The sequence below is a fragment of the Apis florea genome, unplaced genomic scaffold, assembly GCF_048593485.1.
Source record: "Apis florea isolate Af1SG1 unplaced genomic scaffold, ASM4859348v1 contig_2839_pilon, whole genome shotgun sequence".
NCBI classification, from domain to species: Eukaryota; Metazoa; Arthropoda; class Insecta; order Hymenoptera; family Apidae; genus Apis; species Apis florea.
The window spans coordinates 1,034,969-1,055,636 of record NW_028256653.1 but is presented as its reverse complement, the minus strand read 5'-3'; the positions used below and the strand labels follow the sequence as shown (position 1 = coordinate 1,055,636).

The 20,668-nt window shown below is 37.5% G+C and overlaps 1 protein-coding gene across 2 annotated transcripts in view; it reads right to left on the bottom strand.

The window, feature by feature from the left end:
• Positions 1-20,668, bottom strand: part of LOC100863102 (uncharacterized) — a 226,362-nt gene that overhangs the window by 158,754 nt on the left and 46,940 nt on the right. For both annotated transcript variants that reach the window (XM_086907380.1, XM_086907379.1), the window contains exon 2: positions 7,844-9,897. In XM_086907380.1, the coding sequence (XP_086763506.1) occupies positions 7,844-9,466 (1,623 nt within the window). In that variant the 5' untranslated portion in view covers positions 9,467-9,897. The remainder of the gene's footprint in view (positions 1-7,843; positions 9,898-20,668) is intronic.

The window sequence follows — 20,668 nt, the reverse complement described above, 5'->3', positions numbered from 1 at the left end:
TATTTTACACCTTCAACTAATTTAACTGAATAACGTGCATAAAGAAATCGTCTTTATTTGTTCTTTACCTACAGTTTATATATACATACTTCTAAAAATCGTCCTTAATAATTTTCCAGAAACGTCCAATTTCATACCAATATATCTAAGTAACGTGTTACGTGCTCCCGCGGCGTAAGAAATGCTCACGAGATAACTCTTACATGAAGATATTATGCCTTGATATATGTTCGGACGAAACGTGGAGGATTACTCAGCTACGAGCATATCGCGAAAGAAGAGATCGATTGAAAACGCGTATACTTTGAGTGATTGACGACGATGTTCCCTTTTGCAACCGTGGGAATTTTTCCCGAAGACAACGGAACGTTCGTTATTGTCCCTCTAGTCACTAGAAACTAGTGTGCAATACTGATATATTATTGGCGGGCATTCGATTACGCATGCGCAATGAATGACCAATGGAATTTCGGTCGTGCGGAGCGAGATTTGATTTTAAATTAATTTCGATACGATTATGCGTTATTATTGTTGAAATAAAAATATCCAACAGTGATTGATTTGTACCGTTAGATAGAAAATTAAATATTGATGAAGAAATATGATGAAATTGTTGATAGCTATGGTTAAAAATAATGATATTTTATAATAAAAAATTCTTATTGCATTAATAATATTTTTATTTTCCAATTATCATTTTCATCTTCTGACATTTTTGTAGTTGTATTATTGCTCTGTCTAGACATACGATATATATATATATAACGTAATTTTCGAATTGAATGACGTTATAGAGAGTTAAACAGATTAAAATAACAATCTTTCTTCACTCGGTCGACTTCCATGCTGCGAATGTTTTTAACGCGCGACTGCCGCATACCTGAGCGCATTCTCGTACTCGCAAGCATTTCTTCGACTTCAGTTGTCGTTGGCTTTTGCCATCGTCATCGTGAGTCAACTGAGCGGGATCGTCAAACGTGGCTAGTGATGGAATAAAATATATTGAATATGCATATGAATATATTTCCGTCATATATTTATAATAATAAGGAATTTTTTAAGGAATTTATACCCTTAAAAAATTTAATTTTGAAAGAAAAATTTTAATAATTAAAGTTTCACTATTGTGATGTCATCTTTCACAATTCATAAACTTCGTAGTAATAAAAGTTTAATCATTAAACTTAAAAAAATATTGAGTATTTGATTTTATAATTGAATACTTTTAACAGAACAGAATAAGAATCGTGATTAAAGTTTTAAACTAACGATAAGTCTAATTTAAATATTTCGCACTATCTTTCTTAGTTAATTTCTTTCTCTTTCTCTTTATTCTTTCTTGCAATGCTGTTATAGTAAAAAAAAACATTGAAAATAACCTTTGCGACATATAAAAATAAATCAGATATGACTCGATAAAAGAGAAATACGACGATAATACGTAGTAGATTGAGATGTTTTCAAGTAAGATAGCATGTCTCAAGTGTTATGTTAGTATTATTAGAAGAAAATAATTTTTGATTGAGAAAGAAAAGATAGAAAAGAATTAGAGAATGATGTAAAGAAAATTATTACCTTTGCACTGGAAGGAAGAAAAAGAGAGTAATTTCTTTCTTCGTTTGAAGATAGAAGATTAAAGGACAATGGAAACAGAATTATTAAGTCTTGCATAGGAACAGAAAATGAAAGACTAGTCTGGAGCTCAGGATAATTGAATATTTTGAAAACGTATTCATAGCTTAAGGTCAATGGAAATTATCCTTGAGGCAATTTAAAGGTATAATTTAAGGGATGGAGCAGGGATGAAGATGGAGATATATCTAATGTGTTTCGATAGATAAAACGAGTTTAAGAAGTTTTGGAAAGCTTTATTTGTCCAATAAGAAACGTTATGATGAAAATTAATTGATTAATAGAATCAACTTTTAATAAAATTGTTATACTTAGAATCTAATAGCATAATTTTTGTATGACTCTCCATTTATAATCACTTAAATATATATATTTTAATCTAAATATTTTTCAAGTTTATAATTTAAATTTATAAGGAAATTTTCTTCGCTTATAAAGATGAAAGTTGAAATTGAAATTACAATATCTGACTTTAAAAATTAGAGATTATTGGGTAAAAAAATAAAATTTGAAAAACATATAAATAGATATATATTTATAGAGATGGCACAAGTTTTATTACGAATGAAAATATTTAAGTAATTACGAACGAATTTTATTAGCTTACATTATGGAAAAATGATTTCTCTGAAATAATACAAGATCTATGTTAGTTCTCTTGTTTGTTGAAGTTGCAAGTTTCTCAGTGACCTACTAAAACAGAGCTCGATGTAATTTGGTAGATCCAGTTACGTCTATATTTCCGTACCTCATATCAAATTCAAGTTCACTTCAACCTAATTTGATAATACAGGACTACAACTGAATCATTTCTCAAATTCTTATTTTTCCATATTTTCTACAATCCCATCTATGTGTATATAAGTGAATAAATAAATTGGCTTCACTGAAAATGAAGGTAAGGATATTTTTTTAAAAATTAATTCATTTCTAAACAGAATAATCGCCTCACTTTTATTATCTTTAAATAAAAGATATAATAAAAGATAACTTTCAGATCTTAAAATTTTTTTCAAAGCATTTATATTGATATTCAACAACTTTCTTTTATTTTTAAATTAAAACAATTATTGTTATTAGCAAAGTTTATAACATTTATAACATTCGTTTTAATATACTATTATGAATCGTACTATTACTCCTTATTAAAAGTAAATAAATATCTGGTAGGGAAGCGGTATAATACTTCTGGGAACATAACCAAATTCCACATTGTTTCCAAACAAAATAAATATTCGTCTATAGAAACTTATCGAGTCTTGTCTACAATTCGTATCTTCTGCGTATATTTCATTCGTCATCGAGATACGAAAGTGAAAAGACCTTAAGAACAAGATCGATAAGACGTTCAATTACGTAAAATTATTTTCTACAAATTATTATTAGATATTTATAAAAAATATTCTTAACAACACATAGAAAACAAGGGAGGTAAGTGAATACTATTAATCATCAAGACAATTCAATCACTTCTAAACTTGTAAAATTTATTCTCCTCTAAATTTATAATTTTTACAAACACGATACGAACTCCTCTCCTTTTCCATCGATCTTTCAAATATAATTGATTCATTTGCAAAGAAATCCTACATAGTTCATATTTCAATAACAAATTGTTGGAAAAGCAAAAGCGAGACACGAATCGAATCTCATTGCGACAATCCAAAATCTCTAATAAAATCTCTTACTTCACTCACAATTCTTTTTCAATATAATTCAAGATCATCCGTTAAAAATAAATGTATCTGTCTCTCCTCTGACGACACGATTCCATACCTCTTTTTCTAGTTTCGAATTTGACGGCATACCACGAGAAAGGTGAAACAAGGAACGAATTTAACGCCGCATTCTCAACGAACGATGGGAAGGAAAAAAAAAAATGAAGGAACGCGGTAATTCAACGTGTCGGATAGCGAATTAGTAGCACCTTTCATCGGCTGGAAGTGGCTGCCGCTTGAACCGGATGCGTAGGTTATGCGTCCCTGACCTAGGATGTCTTGATATTACACCGAGAGGGAAAAAAAATATATATATATATATGTAAGAAAGAAGGAGAGAGGGGGAGAAAGGAGGAATAGAACAGAGGGTAAAGGAGGATGGAAGGGGAACGAAGGGAGACGGTTGGTGGTTTCACGCATCGCCGGTGAAATCGTCACGAACAAAGAGCACGAACAGAAGTTGAGAACAAAAGAGCTCGGAGAAATGAAATTTAACTTATATGATTTAAATTTCCTTTTTTTGTTTTTCAGATATCGAGAGATTCTGTTTTAATTAGACGGAAAGAATCTTGGCTGATCATTCATATTCGAATCTGTTCGAGACATGGTTGAACAATTGTTTGATGGAACAATTTGAAAATAATGTAAGCAATTTATTTTTGCTCGTAAGTGAGACAAGATAATACATAGATGGAAATAGAAATGATTTCGATGGGAAAAACTTGAATTGCTTTATATTTTGATAAATAAGAGTCTTGACTTGAGATCTTTTTGTATATCAATTTCACGTGTATATATTAACACTCTGTGTACAATGTTTTGCTGGAATGGAAACTTGGAAACACGGGGAGACGATAAAAATACCGGGGCGGGCAATTTAAATGTCGATGCCTCGTTGTTTATGCGGTAAGAAACGAAAGTGTATCATAGAAAGTAAATAACTCGATCGAACATATCTTTCTTGTTTATTAATGATATAAAAAAAAAAAAAGGAATGCCTCAAATACCGCGATTCTACTTTTCGATTCGATTACGCATCTCCTCCTGGTTTCTCCTCTCCCCTTTTATTCTCTTTTTTCTCTTTTTCGATCCTATCGAAAACAGAAGTAAGATATCCCATCTCGATCGATTTATTCGCGCTTCCTACGCTCCAACTTACACACCCAAAAGCCGTATAAACCGTGGTGCAAATTCGTGGATTGGAGAGAGTTTGACGCGGCGTGGTAAAAATTACTCCACCATCGTGGAGCGCAGCTACGTGATGAAAATCCGCAACGAGGCCTAGAGTGGCATACGTGGAGGGGATTGGCCGTTCGAGAAGAAAAAGATAGAGAGAAGGAAAGATGGAGGAAGAGGGGGAGATACAGAAGCCACGAGAGGAGATGCGGCAGCGTTTTAAAATCGAACGGAAATCCAGTCGAGCCGCGTCCACCGCCATTGCAGCGGTTGCTAATAATAGAGTAGATACTGGAAGGATAGAAATACGACTTCCTCCGCCACTCTGTACCCTACTGCGTCCCAAGAATAACGGGCTCTCGTTCGATACGAGCGGCGAAAATAAGGGGTCAGGGGCGGCAACCTAATTCAAACATTCGATACAGTTAACAAACGAGAGAAGCCACGCGATTGCACACGCGATACAGGTTCTTGGGGATAGGATTTATTTAGATTATTCTCTTTCTTTCTTTTATAATTCCATTTATTTTCACGGGATCATTGATTGAGAACAAATTTGAAAAGTGGTGGAGAAATTTTACTGTTGTTAGATCGATTAATTTTTATTATTTACATATTCATTTTTCTTCGTGGATGAAGAACTTTGAACCGTTGTTTTTTTTTTTTTTTTACGATCTACATTTGTAATCTCGCGTGAAGCGAGAATCCATTTGTTTACACTTTCGCGGAAAATTCATTCACTTAATCGCGGTGATAATTCTCTTCCGAGGGACTGTGAAAGCGTATCCTAAACGCGAGGGATCTCCTTAAAAGGCTCGATATCAAAGATACCTAAGTAACTAGTCAGGATTCCATGTACGTAAACTGAAACAGTCTACTTTCACACAATAGACATTCGGAGAGAAAACATTCTCTAAGATTGGATAATTTCCAAACTTGAAGTAATTGATTAAACATTCACTATCTCGTTTGTTGTGCACAATTGTTATTATGTTAAGTGTATAATTTTGTTCCTACTAAATCATTTTTATTTTCAATTCAAACACAAACAATTGTTATCATGATTTTTGGTTTCAATTTTGCGTTAAAAATTTATTTCATTCAAAAATATTTCGAGGCAGGATCATCATTTTATTTCGTCGAAAATCACCTTTTCTTTGCGTTAAAACAATATAAAAATTCGCGATAAATATCACGATTTTTACCAAATCGAATTACGTTCTAAAAAAAAAATTATTTCAAAGCGATACAAAAATCAGAACATCGCCACCTTTTATTAAATTCTAAATTATTCACTCCGAAAGAATTATTTCCTCCCACGCGATCCACGATACCAGTTCGACTAACAATTGTGCTTTCTGCTGCCTGTAAATTGGGTTAGAGAACATTAGCGGTGAATCAACCCTGCCACTGAACAGCCACGTGTCCCTTATCTCGTCCAATAAGCGCAACGACGGGGTATCGCTCGACCCGTGAAGCGTGTGAACTCGTAAAATCAGTGATCCCAAAGCTGCGTGTATCGATATATCCGATCGTTAAATCATTGCCATTTCAGAGTTTCCTCCCTCGCGTTAAAACGAAACGTTGAGATTCGCTCGATCAATCGAATTGCCCGAATTTAATTAATGACGAGTCTAGACGAGGTGGTGTACGTTATTAATGATGCAATATTGGAGAATGGATAATAACGAGATTGTTTATCCATTTGTGAAAATTTTAAAAGTGAGAGCGTATACGATAAATATTTGAAACGAAGTATTTTATTATATTGTATTTAATGCATATGAAATATCCGTGTATAATTTTTATTTCTTTAGAAATGACATTTGCGAAGAATATTGAAAAATACGAATAACAATATGTTTTTAATTCTAAAAGGCAAACGTCGCCGTCTTCAATAGTCTTGTAACATGAACTTTATTTTTATGGTAAGGTATTATTTTTAATTAATAATCGTTAATAATTTTGTTGTAATGTGATTGAAACGTTTGTATGAAAATTACAAATGTTGTTTTTTTTTTTTTAAAATAGTTTGAATAAAAGAAAAGTGAAATAATAATAATTTAATATTGGTATAAAAAAAAAAAAAAAGATAGATGTTCTCTAAGTCGAAAAACTTGTGCTAGATCAATATCTACTTCCATCTATTACGGCTATAAATATAATAGTAGAGAATATTCTCCGATATGGCATTAAATATTCCAATACCTTTTTTTTCTTTATATTCTGTCAATTTTACTTATTACTTTCGAAATAAAAATCAGAAAGTAATGAAAATACAGTTTGCAATTTTAACTAATTTTAAAAAACAGTTCAAATTTCTTATCAAAAAATTAATTATTTTCAAATTTTCATCGTTTCCTTAATTGTGATTTTCCTAGGTTAATTTATTTCCTAACTCGATGATATCAATTTTCTTTAACAATCAATTTAATAAAATTTGAAAGCTTCAACGAGATCGATAAACCGTGATATCAATTATGTAAATGCAACGCTGCGATCGAAACACAGGTTCGTTGGCCGGCAGAAAATTGAAAAGCAAAAGCACGGGTCGCTTGATTTATCGACCGCATATTCCAAACCGACTGAAAATATTTCCTCGGAGAAATTTCCTCTTAGCGGAAGTGTATTGGCTTCGTACCATCAGTTGCATCTCAATATTTTCGTTTTTGTGGACGAAATTTTGAATCAGCAAATATCTTCGATACCAATTTTCAAATACGTATCGCTGATTTTATCGAACGAGCTATTATTTGTTATCTCTTAATACTTTTAATAACGTCACATTTATAAAAGTCTGAAAGAAATAATCAGGATAATCTATAATCAAAAATTTTTAACAAATACAAAGTTGCATTTGATTTTCAATGAATTAAGTACGTTATTTGCAAGTACGATCGCCTTTAGCTCCATCTGCCCGAAGGAACTAAATATTTTAAATATACATTTTAATCGATCGAAAATAAAATTCGTAGCGGACTCCATAATCCTCCTCGATCTATGATATTTCCTTCTCCACATCTCTTCTTCCCTCTTCTTCCATTTATTTTCTCATTCAATTATCGGATCGAACGAATTTACCGCGTCTGAATATAAAAGTAAAACGATCATCCCGAATGAATCGACTTCTGAACGAGATATCCTTCCATCCTCGTCCCCCTTCGAAACCCTCGGTAAAAAAACTCTTCCGAGAATAACCGCGAGGATAAAACGCGATACGAGAGATAGTCGCGTAAAGATGATTATAACGGTGGAGGACGATAAGGAAGGCGCGATATCGGCGATTATCCAAACACGCTCTCCTCCCCCCCACTTACCTCTTCTACGAAACATCTTTGCTGCTGCATATTGGTCCAGCACACTTTGCACTGGCACACGTCCTTCTCTTTGAAATTCTCTGCCCTTTCCCTGTCGCGGGCTGCGGTCACCTGAGGCGGCGGAGGCGGGACAGGCGGCGGAAGCGGACTGGTCGCGACCTCGAGGCTATCCGAGCTAGAGTTATGGCGCCGCGGCGGAGTGATGTTCGTCACGTTCCCCTGCGAGGCGACCTGGTGTTGTTTCACGTCGGCCGATCTACCCGCCGCCGAGTGTAGCTGTAGATCGTTGCTCGACGACTTGGAAGCCGCGTGCGAGGGTGACAGGTAAACGTTGAGCATACACTTGTTGTTATTATTGTTGTTGCTCTGTTGTTGGGGCTGGGGCCGCAGGAAATCGTCGAGAAGATAAAAGCTTTGAGCCCGGCTCGATCTCGTGGTGGTGCTACGCGCGCCGCCGCTCTCCGCCTGCTGCTGCTCCGTTTTGCAGATACTCTCCCGATTCGCGCGGCCCCTGCACTCCTCCTCGAACTGGTGTCTCGCCTGCCTCTCCTCCACCGTGCTGTCCACCAAGCAATCCACCGTTCCCTCCTGGTACAACCTGCGGCTCACCTTCGACCTGCCCCCAGCCTGACCGAACTCCGACCCGCTCTCCCTGTAAATGTCCCGGCTGACGCGCGACACGCGGGCCGAGTACGAGGTGGGCTGCTGGTAGCGCGTCGACTTGCAGCGCGGATCGTCCCTGAAGTGGTCGCCCTCGATCATCGAGACGCTCATGTTGTGGGACAGGGAGTGTTGCGCGGCGTGCTGGGAGCCGGGCTGGGAGGAGGTTGGAGCCCTCAACAGGGCGCCGAGCGACCGCCATTTCCTGTCCTGCTGCTGCCCCGTCGACGAGACGGACGATCTGGTCCACTTCCTCTCGTTACCCGGCGACGTCAAAGCGTTGTTGCCCACCGACCACTTCCTGTCGTTGGTGGGCGAGGTGACCACCGAGGGCCACTTTCTCTCGTTCGAGGGGGACGCCATCGAGGTGCTCGACCACTTTCGCTCCGCGGTGAACGCCGCGCGGTGGTCCGCGTTCAGCTGCTCCTCCCTCTGCCTGGCCTTCCACCAGGAGGAGGTCGAGGTGAACAGTATCAGGGCGCCCCTGAGCGGGTTCTGGTTCTTGGCGGCGCCACCCTTGGGCGAGTGTTCTTCCCGCTCCTTGATCTTGAGGGAGGAGTGTTCCCTGTAATTGGCGTCGCACTCGCGGTCGCTGAACGCCGACGCGTCCCATACAGCGCTCTTCTGTGCAGCCAGCTCCTCCTCGTAGTGGAGGGTGGCGTTCGTGCTACGCAGACGTGGACGTATCTTGACGAAACCGTAATCGTTGCCTTGGTCTTGTACGGCTTCCAACGCCTCGACGCGGTGTTGAACGGTGCCGCTCGGCTGCCCTTGCAGCAGGGACGACGCCTGGCCGGGCGTGTATTGGTGATGGGTGTTGGTCAGCTGGAGGCTCGGTTGCTGGAGCAGCGTCGAGGTCCTCGCCCTGTGCCCCTCGCTCGCGGTGCCGCGTTGCAAACAAGAGAAACTCGCCGAGTGTCGCAGGCTCGAGGGCGGGTTTCCCGGTTGACTCACTCCCAACATCTTGCCTCCTCTTTGATATTCAGTCTTTTTGATCTCGAAAGAGGGAGATCGAACGGGGAGAGATACTTTTCTCTTTTTTTGTCCTTCTTCCTTCTCTTTCTCTCTCTTTCTCTCTTTTTGCTCTTTTTTTTTTTCCAATCGGTCTCAGGATGGAACTCGGGACGGAACGATTTTTAATCGAGCGTCGTTATTGCTCGGGCAGTGATGATGATCCTTTCTTGGTCTTTTCGATCCTTCTACTCCCTGACGCGTTACGAATCGAATCGCCTCGAGGTCGAGCGACAAACAACTTCTCGTTTGTTCGTGTACGTTGTTCGTTCGTGTACATCCTTCTCGATGCTATTCTCGTGAATCGGCAGCCGCCGGACGGCTACGTCATCCTCGTCGCTCTCGGTGCCTTTCGTACCGTGCAACCACGGTTCGTACGAAATCTGGAACAGAAAGTAGGAACAGGATAGGGGCTAGCAACTCAAAAGAAAAAAAAGAAAAAAAAAGAAAGAAAAGAAAAGAAAAAAAAAAGAAAAAAAATCGTCTACGACAAATACGAAGCGTCGTGAAGCAACGGCCGTGAAAAAAATGGGATGATGGGGGGGGGGGGGAAAGGAGGATGGAAGGGTTGTGAAATACACGAACGATACGCGATGGACGGATGATCTTCTCGCGTGGATTTGAGAAGAGAAAATCCAAGAGGAGAGAAAAGGAGAAGCGATGGAACGAAGAGAGAGAGAGAGAGAGATGATTTGAGATTGGAGATCGGTGAAGGATGAAGGTCGTTCTGTGGCCGATGCCTAAGGCCAGGCATCGGGATGTCTATCTAAGTGCCCTTCGAAAATTCGATTTCTTCTTCTTTTTTTTTTTTTCGAAAAAGGGGGAAATCTTTCTTGAGATATTACTTTATTATATTTTAAGAAATATTTTAAATTTCGAAATTGATCGAGATATAATTCGATTTTTAATTTTTATTCGAAACGTTCGACTTTCGAAGGATTTTTAAATCGATAGACACTCGTAATTTAAAATTTATACAGACGGTGACAGATATGAGTGATATAATACATCGTAAAAGTGTGTCATATATAGCGGCATGCTCATCAATTAAAAAAAAAAAAAAAACCAATGCGGCTACGTTAAAAAGAAGCGTTGGAGGGAAACATAAAGTAAAACAAATTCGTGAATAATCGTAAGGGTAAAACGGGAAGTGACTCAACGAAAGAAAAATATCAGGGGCGTCTACATACAGTGGTGAATTGGTTTGTAATATTAATTCTAAAATAATCGTGTAATCGTTTCCTACTTAACCGTAGTCTGGACCGTAATTAACGCGATTAACATTGGCTCAAGGACCGTGTCTGGACGCTTAGCCGTTTAAAAATACACCCCCGCTCAAAAATCTCGAGGAACAGTTGACAATTCCGAAGAGACGATTAGAAAAAGTATTATTTATTTTTTCGATAATTCGATGATATGGATAAATAATAAATAAAGGATTGAAATTGAACACGTGAAAAAGGAAATTTTGTCGAAATGATTTTTGAGCGAGATTTTTTGCATTTATAATCATGATCTTTGCCACCAATATATATAATTAGAATTAAACGTTTTACTTATTTAATGAAATAAGTAAAAAACTGTTGAAATATAAATACACCACGGTTTCATCCTTAAATTTAATGATCAATTATATTTTATTAAAATTAAAACGAAAATTGAAGCGAAACGTTCGCATTTAGTTCGTAAAGTTTCACAATTTATGTACGTATCAACGTCATAAGGCAAGCAGTTAACGATGCAACCGTATCGTCGTTGAAAGAACTTTTAAAAAAAGAAGGTGAACGAAAAAACGCTGTTTAAAAATTTCGCCACTTTTAATGGTTAAATCGTTATATTTTCGTATCTCGAATGGTATAATTAATAAATTTCCGATTTTAGGTGAATCGATATTAAAACGTCCTGATAAATTGATGGATAATTCGATTTAACAATTTAACAATTATAATTATCGTTTGATATATTTTATATTTTATTTTGAAGTATAATGTAAATATACAATGGAAAATAAAATATAGTTGAACTCCAAGGATCTTAGAAATAATTCAAAAATATATTTACTTGTGGATTGAATGATATAATAATTCCAACGGCAGAAAATAATAATTTTCTTAAATTTTTTTTAAACTTATCGCAATTCTGCATTTTTGAATAACCAAAATTGGGAAAGGTCGCCAAATTGCATAATCAGGATTTTGTAATTTCATCGAAGTTCTTGCATATTATGTACCACGCTATAGATTGTATTGGATATTATTACGTAATAGTAACATGGCGTCGTTTAGAGATTTTATTGGGCGGGATGTATAAACTTCAAACAAACGACGATTGTACCCTTCTTGGTTTAAAATGACGTGACATTTACACATTCCATGGACTTTCCTGCAACGAAACGGAAAGAGTTTCATTGCATGAATTGAAACAATCGTTCGAAATAAGGAATGTTGTCTAGGGAATAATTTAGGGGTAACTAGATCTCGGAATTTTGATCAATAATTTTTCCGAGAAAAATTTCACAATCATTTTGAAAAAGATTAGACACAATTAATTTTCTCCTATATCCTCTCTTATTCGAAAAAAAAAAAAAAAGAAAATTATTTGCAACATTCTGTATCAATTATATTATTTCAAAAATCAATCTTAATATCTAAACACCTAGCATTACGAATATTAATACGATCTTACAACAAGTTAAAAACAAAATTTTTATATATCTCCTAAACGCATGAAATGAAAGAACAAAAATTTACACAGTTCCCTCCAATTAAACATCATTCCTACCATTTTCCGTGTCCCACGATCGTAACACACCGGCATACCAGGTGGAATAAACGCAATGTCGAGCAAGAAAATAGAATTCGCTGAACGGTATATGGAACGAGTTACACAGCTCCCAAGATTTCTCTGACTTTATGGCAACGGCACGCGGCTGTCTACCGCGTGTCTATGTAGGTGCAAAACAGTGAAAGGTTTTTCAAGGCAGGAAAGTAAGTGACACCCACACACACCCGTTGTCGATGTAAAAAGGCAAGGCCGTTCGGCCCGTAGAAAAGTTCACTGCATTATTGCGAAACCCGTATCTCCGTTGCACCAACAATGACGCCTAATGGGATAAAGGATGTATCAGGCGGATGGGGGCTTATTCCAAGACTTGTTCCCTGCCATTCGGCCAATTAGGCATCGATAACGCGAATACGAGAAGAGTATCGCTTTCAATGCAATCTATTCAATGGAGGGATGGAGCGATAAATTTTAATAATTTTAATGGATTAGAAATTGAAGTAATGATCGGTGTGCCAGATGTTCTATCAATTGTTTCCACCTTGAATATATTTATTTAAAAATAATATGATTAAAATTTTTGCGATTAATTTAAGATAGCAAGTGCTTCTTCATTATTTTCATATTCAGATAGATTCGTAAGTACGAATATATGTATTTTAATTATTTTTACAACACTAATTTTAATACACCTTTTTTCACCTGTATTATAAAAGTTATTTAGGTTACATATTACGTGCTTTAATACATTCTTGAACGCGATTGAAAATTTAATATTGAATTTTGATTTCAGTTTTGATCGATTTAAATTCTTGTTACTTTCAATTTTACACAGTACATACATAATTGATAAATTATTGCACAAAAAGATCCTATCCATCCAAAAAAACCCGCTATCCTTTCGATTCCTTGAAGAATTGAAACAAAAAAAAAACAACTGCGACTTGGTGTTCGAACACAACTTTCTTAGATTCCAAGTAAATCCGCTACCTTCGAGACCGCATCTCGCTTGCAATTCTAATGCAGTGTTTATAACCGGCAACTCCGTTTTAAACGGAGAAATCTCTGCCGCTCGAAAGGAGAAAGAAAATGGGGGAAAAAAAGAAAAAAAAAAAAAATCAGCATTCTCACGGCTGTAAAGCAACCGGCGTTTAATTAATCCGTCGACGACTTGACCGAATTTTTTTTCTTTCTTTTTTTCTTTTCAGTGGCGCGATGCGGATCATCCTAGAAACCGCAGAACCGTATAGCATTCAGTGCGTGAAAGAGAAGCGAGAAAATGCGTGGAACATAGTGGTTGGTTCGAGTCGTTTGCGCCTCGAGGAAAATCGTCGATTGAAAATCGAAGTGGGTGGTAGAGTGGGGAGAAATGGGGAGGGACAAGGAGAAGAGGGGAGGAATAGAAGGGCGGCAGATAGAGGAGGAGTGCAAGAGCGTGTGCACATATTGGGTCATCTTATAAATAAATAATGTTCATTTACTTAAGAGAATTTAATTACTTCTTTTAATAATAAGTTTATATTTAAAAGAAAATATCATGCACATGTAAATGTTAATTTATGCCATCTCCGTTTCTAGAAACTGCTTAACAAGTTCGAGTGAAAAATAATATGACGAGTAATTAATTTATCGACGTTAGATCGAGCACAATCGAGTTTTCTACAACGTTGGAAAGAAAGTTTTTCCGCTTCATCTTCTCAAGATCGCGTATCAATCATCTTCAATCCCTCGTCATAAATCGATAAATTTTATTCCTCGTAACTGGACTTCCAAGATTAATCCTTCGAATTCTATAAATACTTAACTTAGCATTCTTCAGAGAGAATCTTTCAAAGAAAACGCACGATCAATCTCAAATTCCAAGTAAGAAAATACCTCATCAATACGAATTACACTTAATACAAACACGAATATACCCTCTTCTTATTCAACTCGTGTCATTCTTTTTTTAATAAAATATCAAAAAAGGTTCGTGGGAACGCAGAATAGTAAGCAAATCTAAAATATCCGCGACGGTATGGAAACGGTAATGGGCGCATTCGCGCTCTGGATATATCCCCGTCAACCTGGTTAACGTAATTGGCCAGAATCTTCGACCGTGACTAATTGCGCGCACAAGTACGAGCACAATGTATATAAAACTATCCTCTCCGCGATGTCGTCGTCTCGCGACTTGCCCAACGCCACGTACGTTGCGAAAGAAATTTGAAAGCTCTTCCTTCGAGGAGGGGAGGGGGACTGATTAATTTTGAAAGGCGACGAACAGTTACGTGAACACCTTCGAGGAAAATGGTTCGGCGTTGCACCACGGAAATAGGCGGCGATTCGTTTTATTTCCTCCTGCTTTCACGAACGATGGGGATTGGCGATATCCATAGTTGTGCGATTTCGTTAATTGTGGGTTTAGAAACTCATACAGGGTGTTGCATGTGTCTTCAGAGAATTATAGAGGCTTGAAATAAAATGCAATAAGGTTGTTGACACTTATTTGTCAAGTTAGGAGGAATCGAGGTTTGAAATGAAGGGAAATATGGCTGTCTCAATGCGTATTAATTCTATTTTGTTGCAGATCGAAGTCGCTAGAGTGCGCTGGAGAGGAGACTGTTAACTGGGGAAGTTGAAATCCCTATTTTTAGGGATTTTTTGTTCGAACTGAAATATAATGGTGGATGAGAGATATTAAGTTGAAGCGAAATTTCTTTTTGAAATCGTTCCTTGACTAATGATTATTATTTTATTCATCGTCGAGATTTAATACGTAAGTGAATTCTATTGAAATAGAATCAATGTTATGAATATTATCGATAAAAAAAATAGTTTTCTAAAGATCCATTCACAAATATCTTTACTTAATTCATAAATGATCGCAGAGAAAATTGGCGAGTAATCACACTTTTTGCACCCTCTAAATCGGAATCCCTTTTGAAGTATAACGAACGTTCCTTTTTAAACGAACGTGGGGTTTTGCACGATAATTAGAAAGTGAGCAGAGGTTCGTTACAACAATACAAGCGGGGGGGAAACAGCCCCCGCTTAATTTCATCAAGGCCGGTGGAACCATACTGAGAAACTCAATTTTCTACTTCGATGTGCAGACCCGATTCGATTCCATTTAAGCGTGTCCCTCGTAACAAAGGCTCGAGGTAACGATATGTAATTCTTTCCCTCTTAAAATTTCATCAGGCATTAAATTGAAACTCGAAAGCCGCGGTATTGGAAAGCGCGTGTGACAATTACGCGCAAGAGGACACCTTTTTCTTATTAGAATTAATTTACTCAAATCGATAATTTGTTAAAAATTACATCGAGCAGAGGGTAAATTGATCAAAATAATGGCATCAATATTATCCACATAGCTTTTTTCAACGATTACTCATAGAATTATTCAAAATTCTAAAATATCTCGAATCATAAATATATCATTTCATATATTTTTACATACATTTTGATCTCCATCTCTTTTATCCTGGGAAAATTAATTTTTCTCGAATAAACGAGAAGCAATTCACTCAAAAATATAGTGTACGAATTATAATTAATTTTTTACATATAATAAAAATACTAATATTTAACGTGATCAATGTGATACATTTTCTGCGAATATTTCAACGCAACTGCAGAAAAATCCGCAATCTAATTTGGCTTACGAGTGACTCAATGCCTAACACGAGAACTCTTTGTCGTACTTTCGTTTCGAATAAACTGCAACAAGGGAATTTCCAACTCGTCGAGCCGTGTCCTCGTGTATCCCTTGGAAAGTGGATCGGCCGATGAACACGCAAGAACCGACCAGTTCCATCGTACAAAACCGTATTTTCCCCCCTTTTCTTAATGAAACAGCCACCGACTGTTAAACTACCATATCTCGTGCGAATATTACACGCCAGAGATTCGATTGGAAAGTTGCAAGTGATAATTAGAAATTACAAAGATAATATAATTAGTTTGGTGAATGAGTTTCGAGAAAGAATGGATTAACCACCCCTTCGATATCCACAATATTGTTGATAAGTATATATATATTTGATAAATAAAAATTATGTTCGAATACAACTGTTATTGTAATCGGAAGAATCTGAGAAATAATATTTTGTTTGAGAAAATTTAAAATGTGCTGTCACACCACACGTACCTTCAACCATTATTGGAATTAAATAAAAGTTGTGGGCGTAAGAAGAAAGGGTTGGAAGGAGCAGCGTTCGCGAAAGTGTTGGAACGCGTTGTGACAGAGGTTGACCGAGGGTCACGCGATGCGAACCCCGTGGAACTCGATTGATTGATGTTGAACGCGTGACACGATATTGTCGCGCGCTTTCGAGGTAATTCCTCGGCCGGCCTCTATGAATGCGTAATACGCGGCCAGATATGCGGACTTTCGATCGATATGTCTCTCTCTCTCTCTCTCCCTCTCTCACTTCAGCGATGGGAGTAATTTCAGGTACATTTAGATATTGAAAATTGACGAGAGCCTATATCAGCCTCCTTCGATACGTTTAACTTTGGAAAACTGTTCGATTCTTACCATGTTATCCTTCTTTACTAACCACACTAGAAACTATGAAAATATTTTTCGCTCGTATTTCTACTTCGATTTTTGTTCTCGATCGCGCAAAAATTTTTCTACATTAAGAAAGAACCTAGAACGAATCACATTAAACCGTTCGCGGCATTATTCATTTAAGGAACGCTGGTAATCGTATCAGATCTAATAATCGCGTTCAAAAAAGTGAAAATAACCCATAAAACTCGTGCGGGTAGAAAAAAAAACAAAAAGAGAGGTCCATTAATTATCCAATCTAAACTATCTACGATTCTATACCCTATCGATAAACGGTTATCGACGGAGCACAGGCGGAGAGAGCAAATTACGTCGTGTTAAAATAAGACTCCGATAGAAATAAAGCGTGCCACGATGTTATCGGCACAAAGATCGGCACGAAGAATAGATTGGTTCCAGGGAAAATTCACCATTGTGCCGTGCATTCTTCCCCATCGTGTCGCGGACTATCGAACGTTAAATCGTTGAATATTATTATCCCAGTTCTCGTTAATTCACCCACCTGAAAAACGTCCCGAACGAAGCGGCAGAGACAATGGTTGCGGTGTGGGAAAGGTCCTGGCTGGCAGTGCTGGCACGTCGACGATGAGAGTCGGCACACGTTTCATCCTAACGTGGGCAGTGCAACCACGTCGAGAACGGTTAATTACGCGGTGAGGCGCGATGAAACTTTTAATTCCCGGATTATGCACCCTCGATAGTCTTGAAATTGTTTCGTATTACGCGATGCTTTCAACAATGATGGATTCGACGATGCCACGAATTACGAAATTATTCGACTTTTTTTTTTTTTTTAATTTGGAGAAGATATTCAAGTAGGTTTGGATCTTTCTAGGGATCCCAAGAATCTTCTAGGAATTTTTTTCACAACTCAAAAAATTTGATGAAGTACAATGTTTTTTACTAAAATCCACAATACTTAATTAATAATTATAACATTACGACAAGGCTGGTATTTTTAAAAATCTGATTGCAGCGAAATATAACATTGTCGAAATTGTAAAAAAAAAAGGTTTCATAAGTTAGAGAGTTACTCGATCACTTTTTACCGGCCTCTATTCTCAGAATTGAAGCGATTACACACGTCTAACTAAGAAATTTTGCTTCGAAAATTTTATCATTCATTTTATACCTCGTATCAACAATAATCCTATCAAATTGTATTTTATCCTCGAAGCTTATATATACACACACACTCTTCATCATCGATCGAAACGATGTCGCTATTTAAGTTGAACACTCTCGAGGACACGATGTAATAACGTAATTACAATGTAATTACGGTGGATCGACGTCCAACACGAATGTTTTTTTCATTTAACCGAGCCCACGTTAATGGATTTTCACCGGTGAGAAACGTACTTTGACCCCGCGCCACTTACCCTCCACCGCCCGTTTCAGGCTTCAACGCCTGAATCCCACCCTAGAGAAACCCCTCTTTCCCCCTTTCTCTTTCCTCGATAGGGTAAACGTCCTCGACAAAAAGGAGAAAATAATTCGCGAAATCGATACCCGGCTTACCCGGTGCATGCACGTGTACATCACGTGCGACTCGTTAGCGGGATTCTAACGGATTCTATGGGTTCGCATGACGCGGCCCGATCAAAGATTAAACCTCTCCGCGCATTTTATCGGTCGCCGTTCTGTATTTGTCCATCCGAGAGGGTGTATCGAATAATCCTCGTTGCATTCCTCGATCGAAATTTCTGACCTTGGATCGATCGATCAACAGTTCACAGAATTATCGTGTTTACAAAGTCGAATTAATATTCGAATTTAATCTCGTGTTAAGATATACGCGACTCCTGATATACGCTTTGCAATAATTAATTTTCCGATTCGTGATGCATATAAATCAATGTAAAATTGGAATTATTGCGAGATTTGTTATTACGATTTCTTGGAATTATTTATTAATATTTTCTCCTTTTTGCACAAGTTAGATGTTGGATATTGTCGATTGATTTTTATTAAATGATTATTTGGATTCAAATATTGGAGATAAAAATTATATCAAATTACATGTGCTTCGTTAAATGGCCACAATTGGAATATCATATCGTGGCCAATTCACCAAACGAGATATACCTATAATACACACACACACACACATATATATATATAAGAAATCCCGAGATGCATCTCCAGGAAATCTCTTCTCTATTCCATGGAATGGATATACCAATATCTGAAGATATAAAGATGCTGACCGTGTATTGGGTATCATTTACTTCTTGGAATCGATGTGGATAGCGTCGACCAGTAATTTATCTAACCCTCTTCCACGGATACGATAACAAAATTCAATCGCAAATTAACCTTACCCATTTCCCCCCAAAAGAATAATTAACAATCGATCCGAGAACAGAAATAATTTAAGACAAGAATCAAAGGAACGAAGAAAAATAATAAAACGGATAGAAAGGTTCTTCGTTGAAAAAAGGAAAGCAAGTTGTGTTTAAAAATAATCCCCCGCGATAAACGAGTCCATAATGTTACGCTTCATGATCGGCAAGCATCTAGAGCGCGTATACGAAACCGATCGTTAACCGAAAATTCGCGGTTGCAACCTGCTCCAATTTTCGTTTTAACGCGTTCCAAAGCCTCGAAACGTTATCGCGTACGAATGATCGCCGCAGCGATTATTATCCTCGTGGCGGCCAGAATTTGCAACGATGTATCCGCTAATCAATAACTTAGGGGCGAGCCACCCCCCTCGCTGCCGCCCGAACTTGACCGATCGTTCGCCGGAAACGAGCACTATGGGCCTCGATATACAAAATTCAAGAAAATTTTATATATATATATATATATAAAATTGTTGGATTAACCCTTTGCACTCGTATTTATATTTATATTTACGCAATCGAGCGACAAGAGAGTCCCTAGAATGTAATTATATTACGCTAATATATGTATAATAATAAAACGTAGGATGGCGACGATACGAACGGTAGAAATTAATTGAGATTGCAATTTTTGTTTAAGCGCCTGTCAATATGAACACGTCCCTTGTATATTATATGTCCCGTCGAATTATTTTTAATTCGCCCGGCTCTCGTTGAGGAAACGTTAACGCAGAATTGCAATTCGAGGGCAGCAAGGCGTGAATACGGTAGAGAAATCCTTCTCTACCGTAAGCAGAGCGTATATGCCAGTAGCCGTTAGAGAAAAATGGCGGGATGTGAGAAGGACGTGTAAGTAACGTTTGTTGGTGAAAACGTCGTGGTTAACGCGGCGATGCTTATGGAGTTTAGGTTTCTAGGAACAAAGGATAATGTAAATATAGTGGCAGCACGCTTGAAACGGAAGTAACGTAAGAAGATCAAGCGAGTTGCGAAAGTCAGCCAGCGAAACTGGCAGATCTGCGTTACATCTTCTTTGATGCGTCCTCTTGTTCTTCAGGCTCGAGTATGCTCTCGTGTATTGCGTAGAACTGGAAAGTTGGTCTAGTGGGATATGACACGGAGGCAAAAGTGGCACACTTACTTCATTTTTTTTTCAATGTAACGTTAATTGTATCAGGAAGACTATTTTTTCGAGAACTGTGGAGAGAGAGAGAGAGAGAGTGATAACTTTAAAGGAATCTAAATATCGTTTCTCTCGATACTTTTAATCAATAAACAAAGCAAAATTTCAATTAATCGATCTTGACGGCTACTCGAGCTTTTAAACTCGGATCTCAAATTCAAATCTGCCTTAAATCGATTAATTTTATCGATCGATTCCGTGATCTTGAAACAAATTATTTCATTGCTTCGATCGTGAGTTTATTTCTATCTTTAATTTTATTATTATTTTTAATTTTTTTCGAT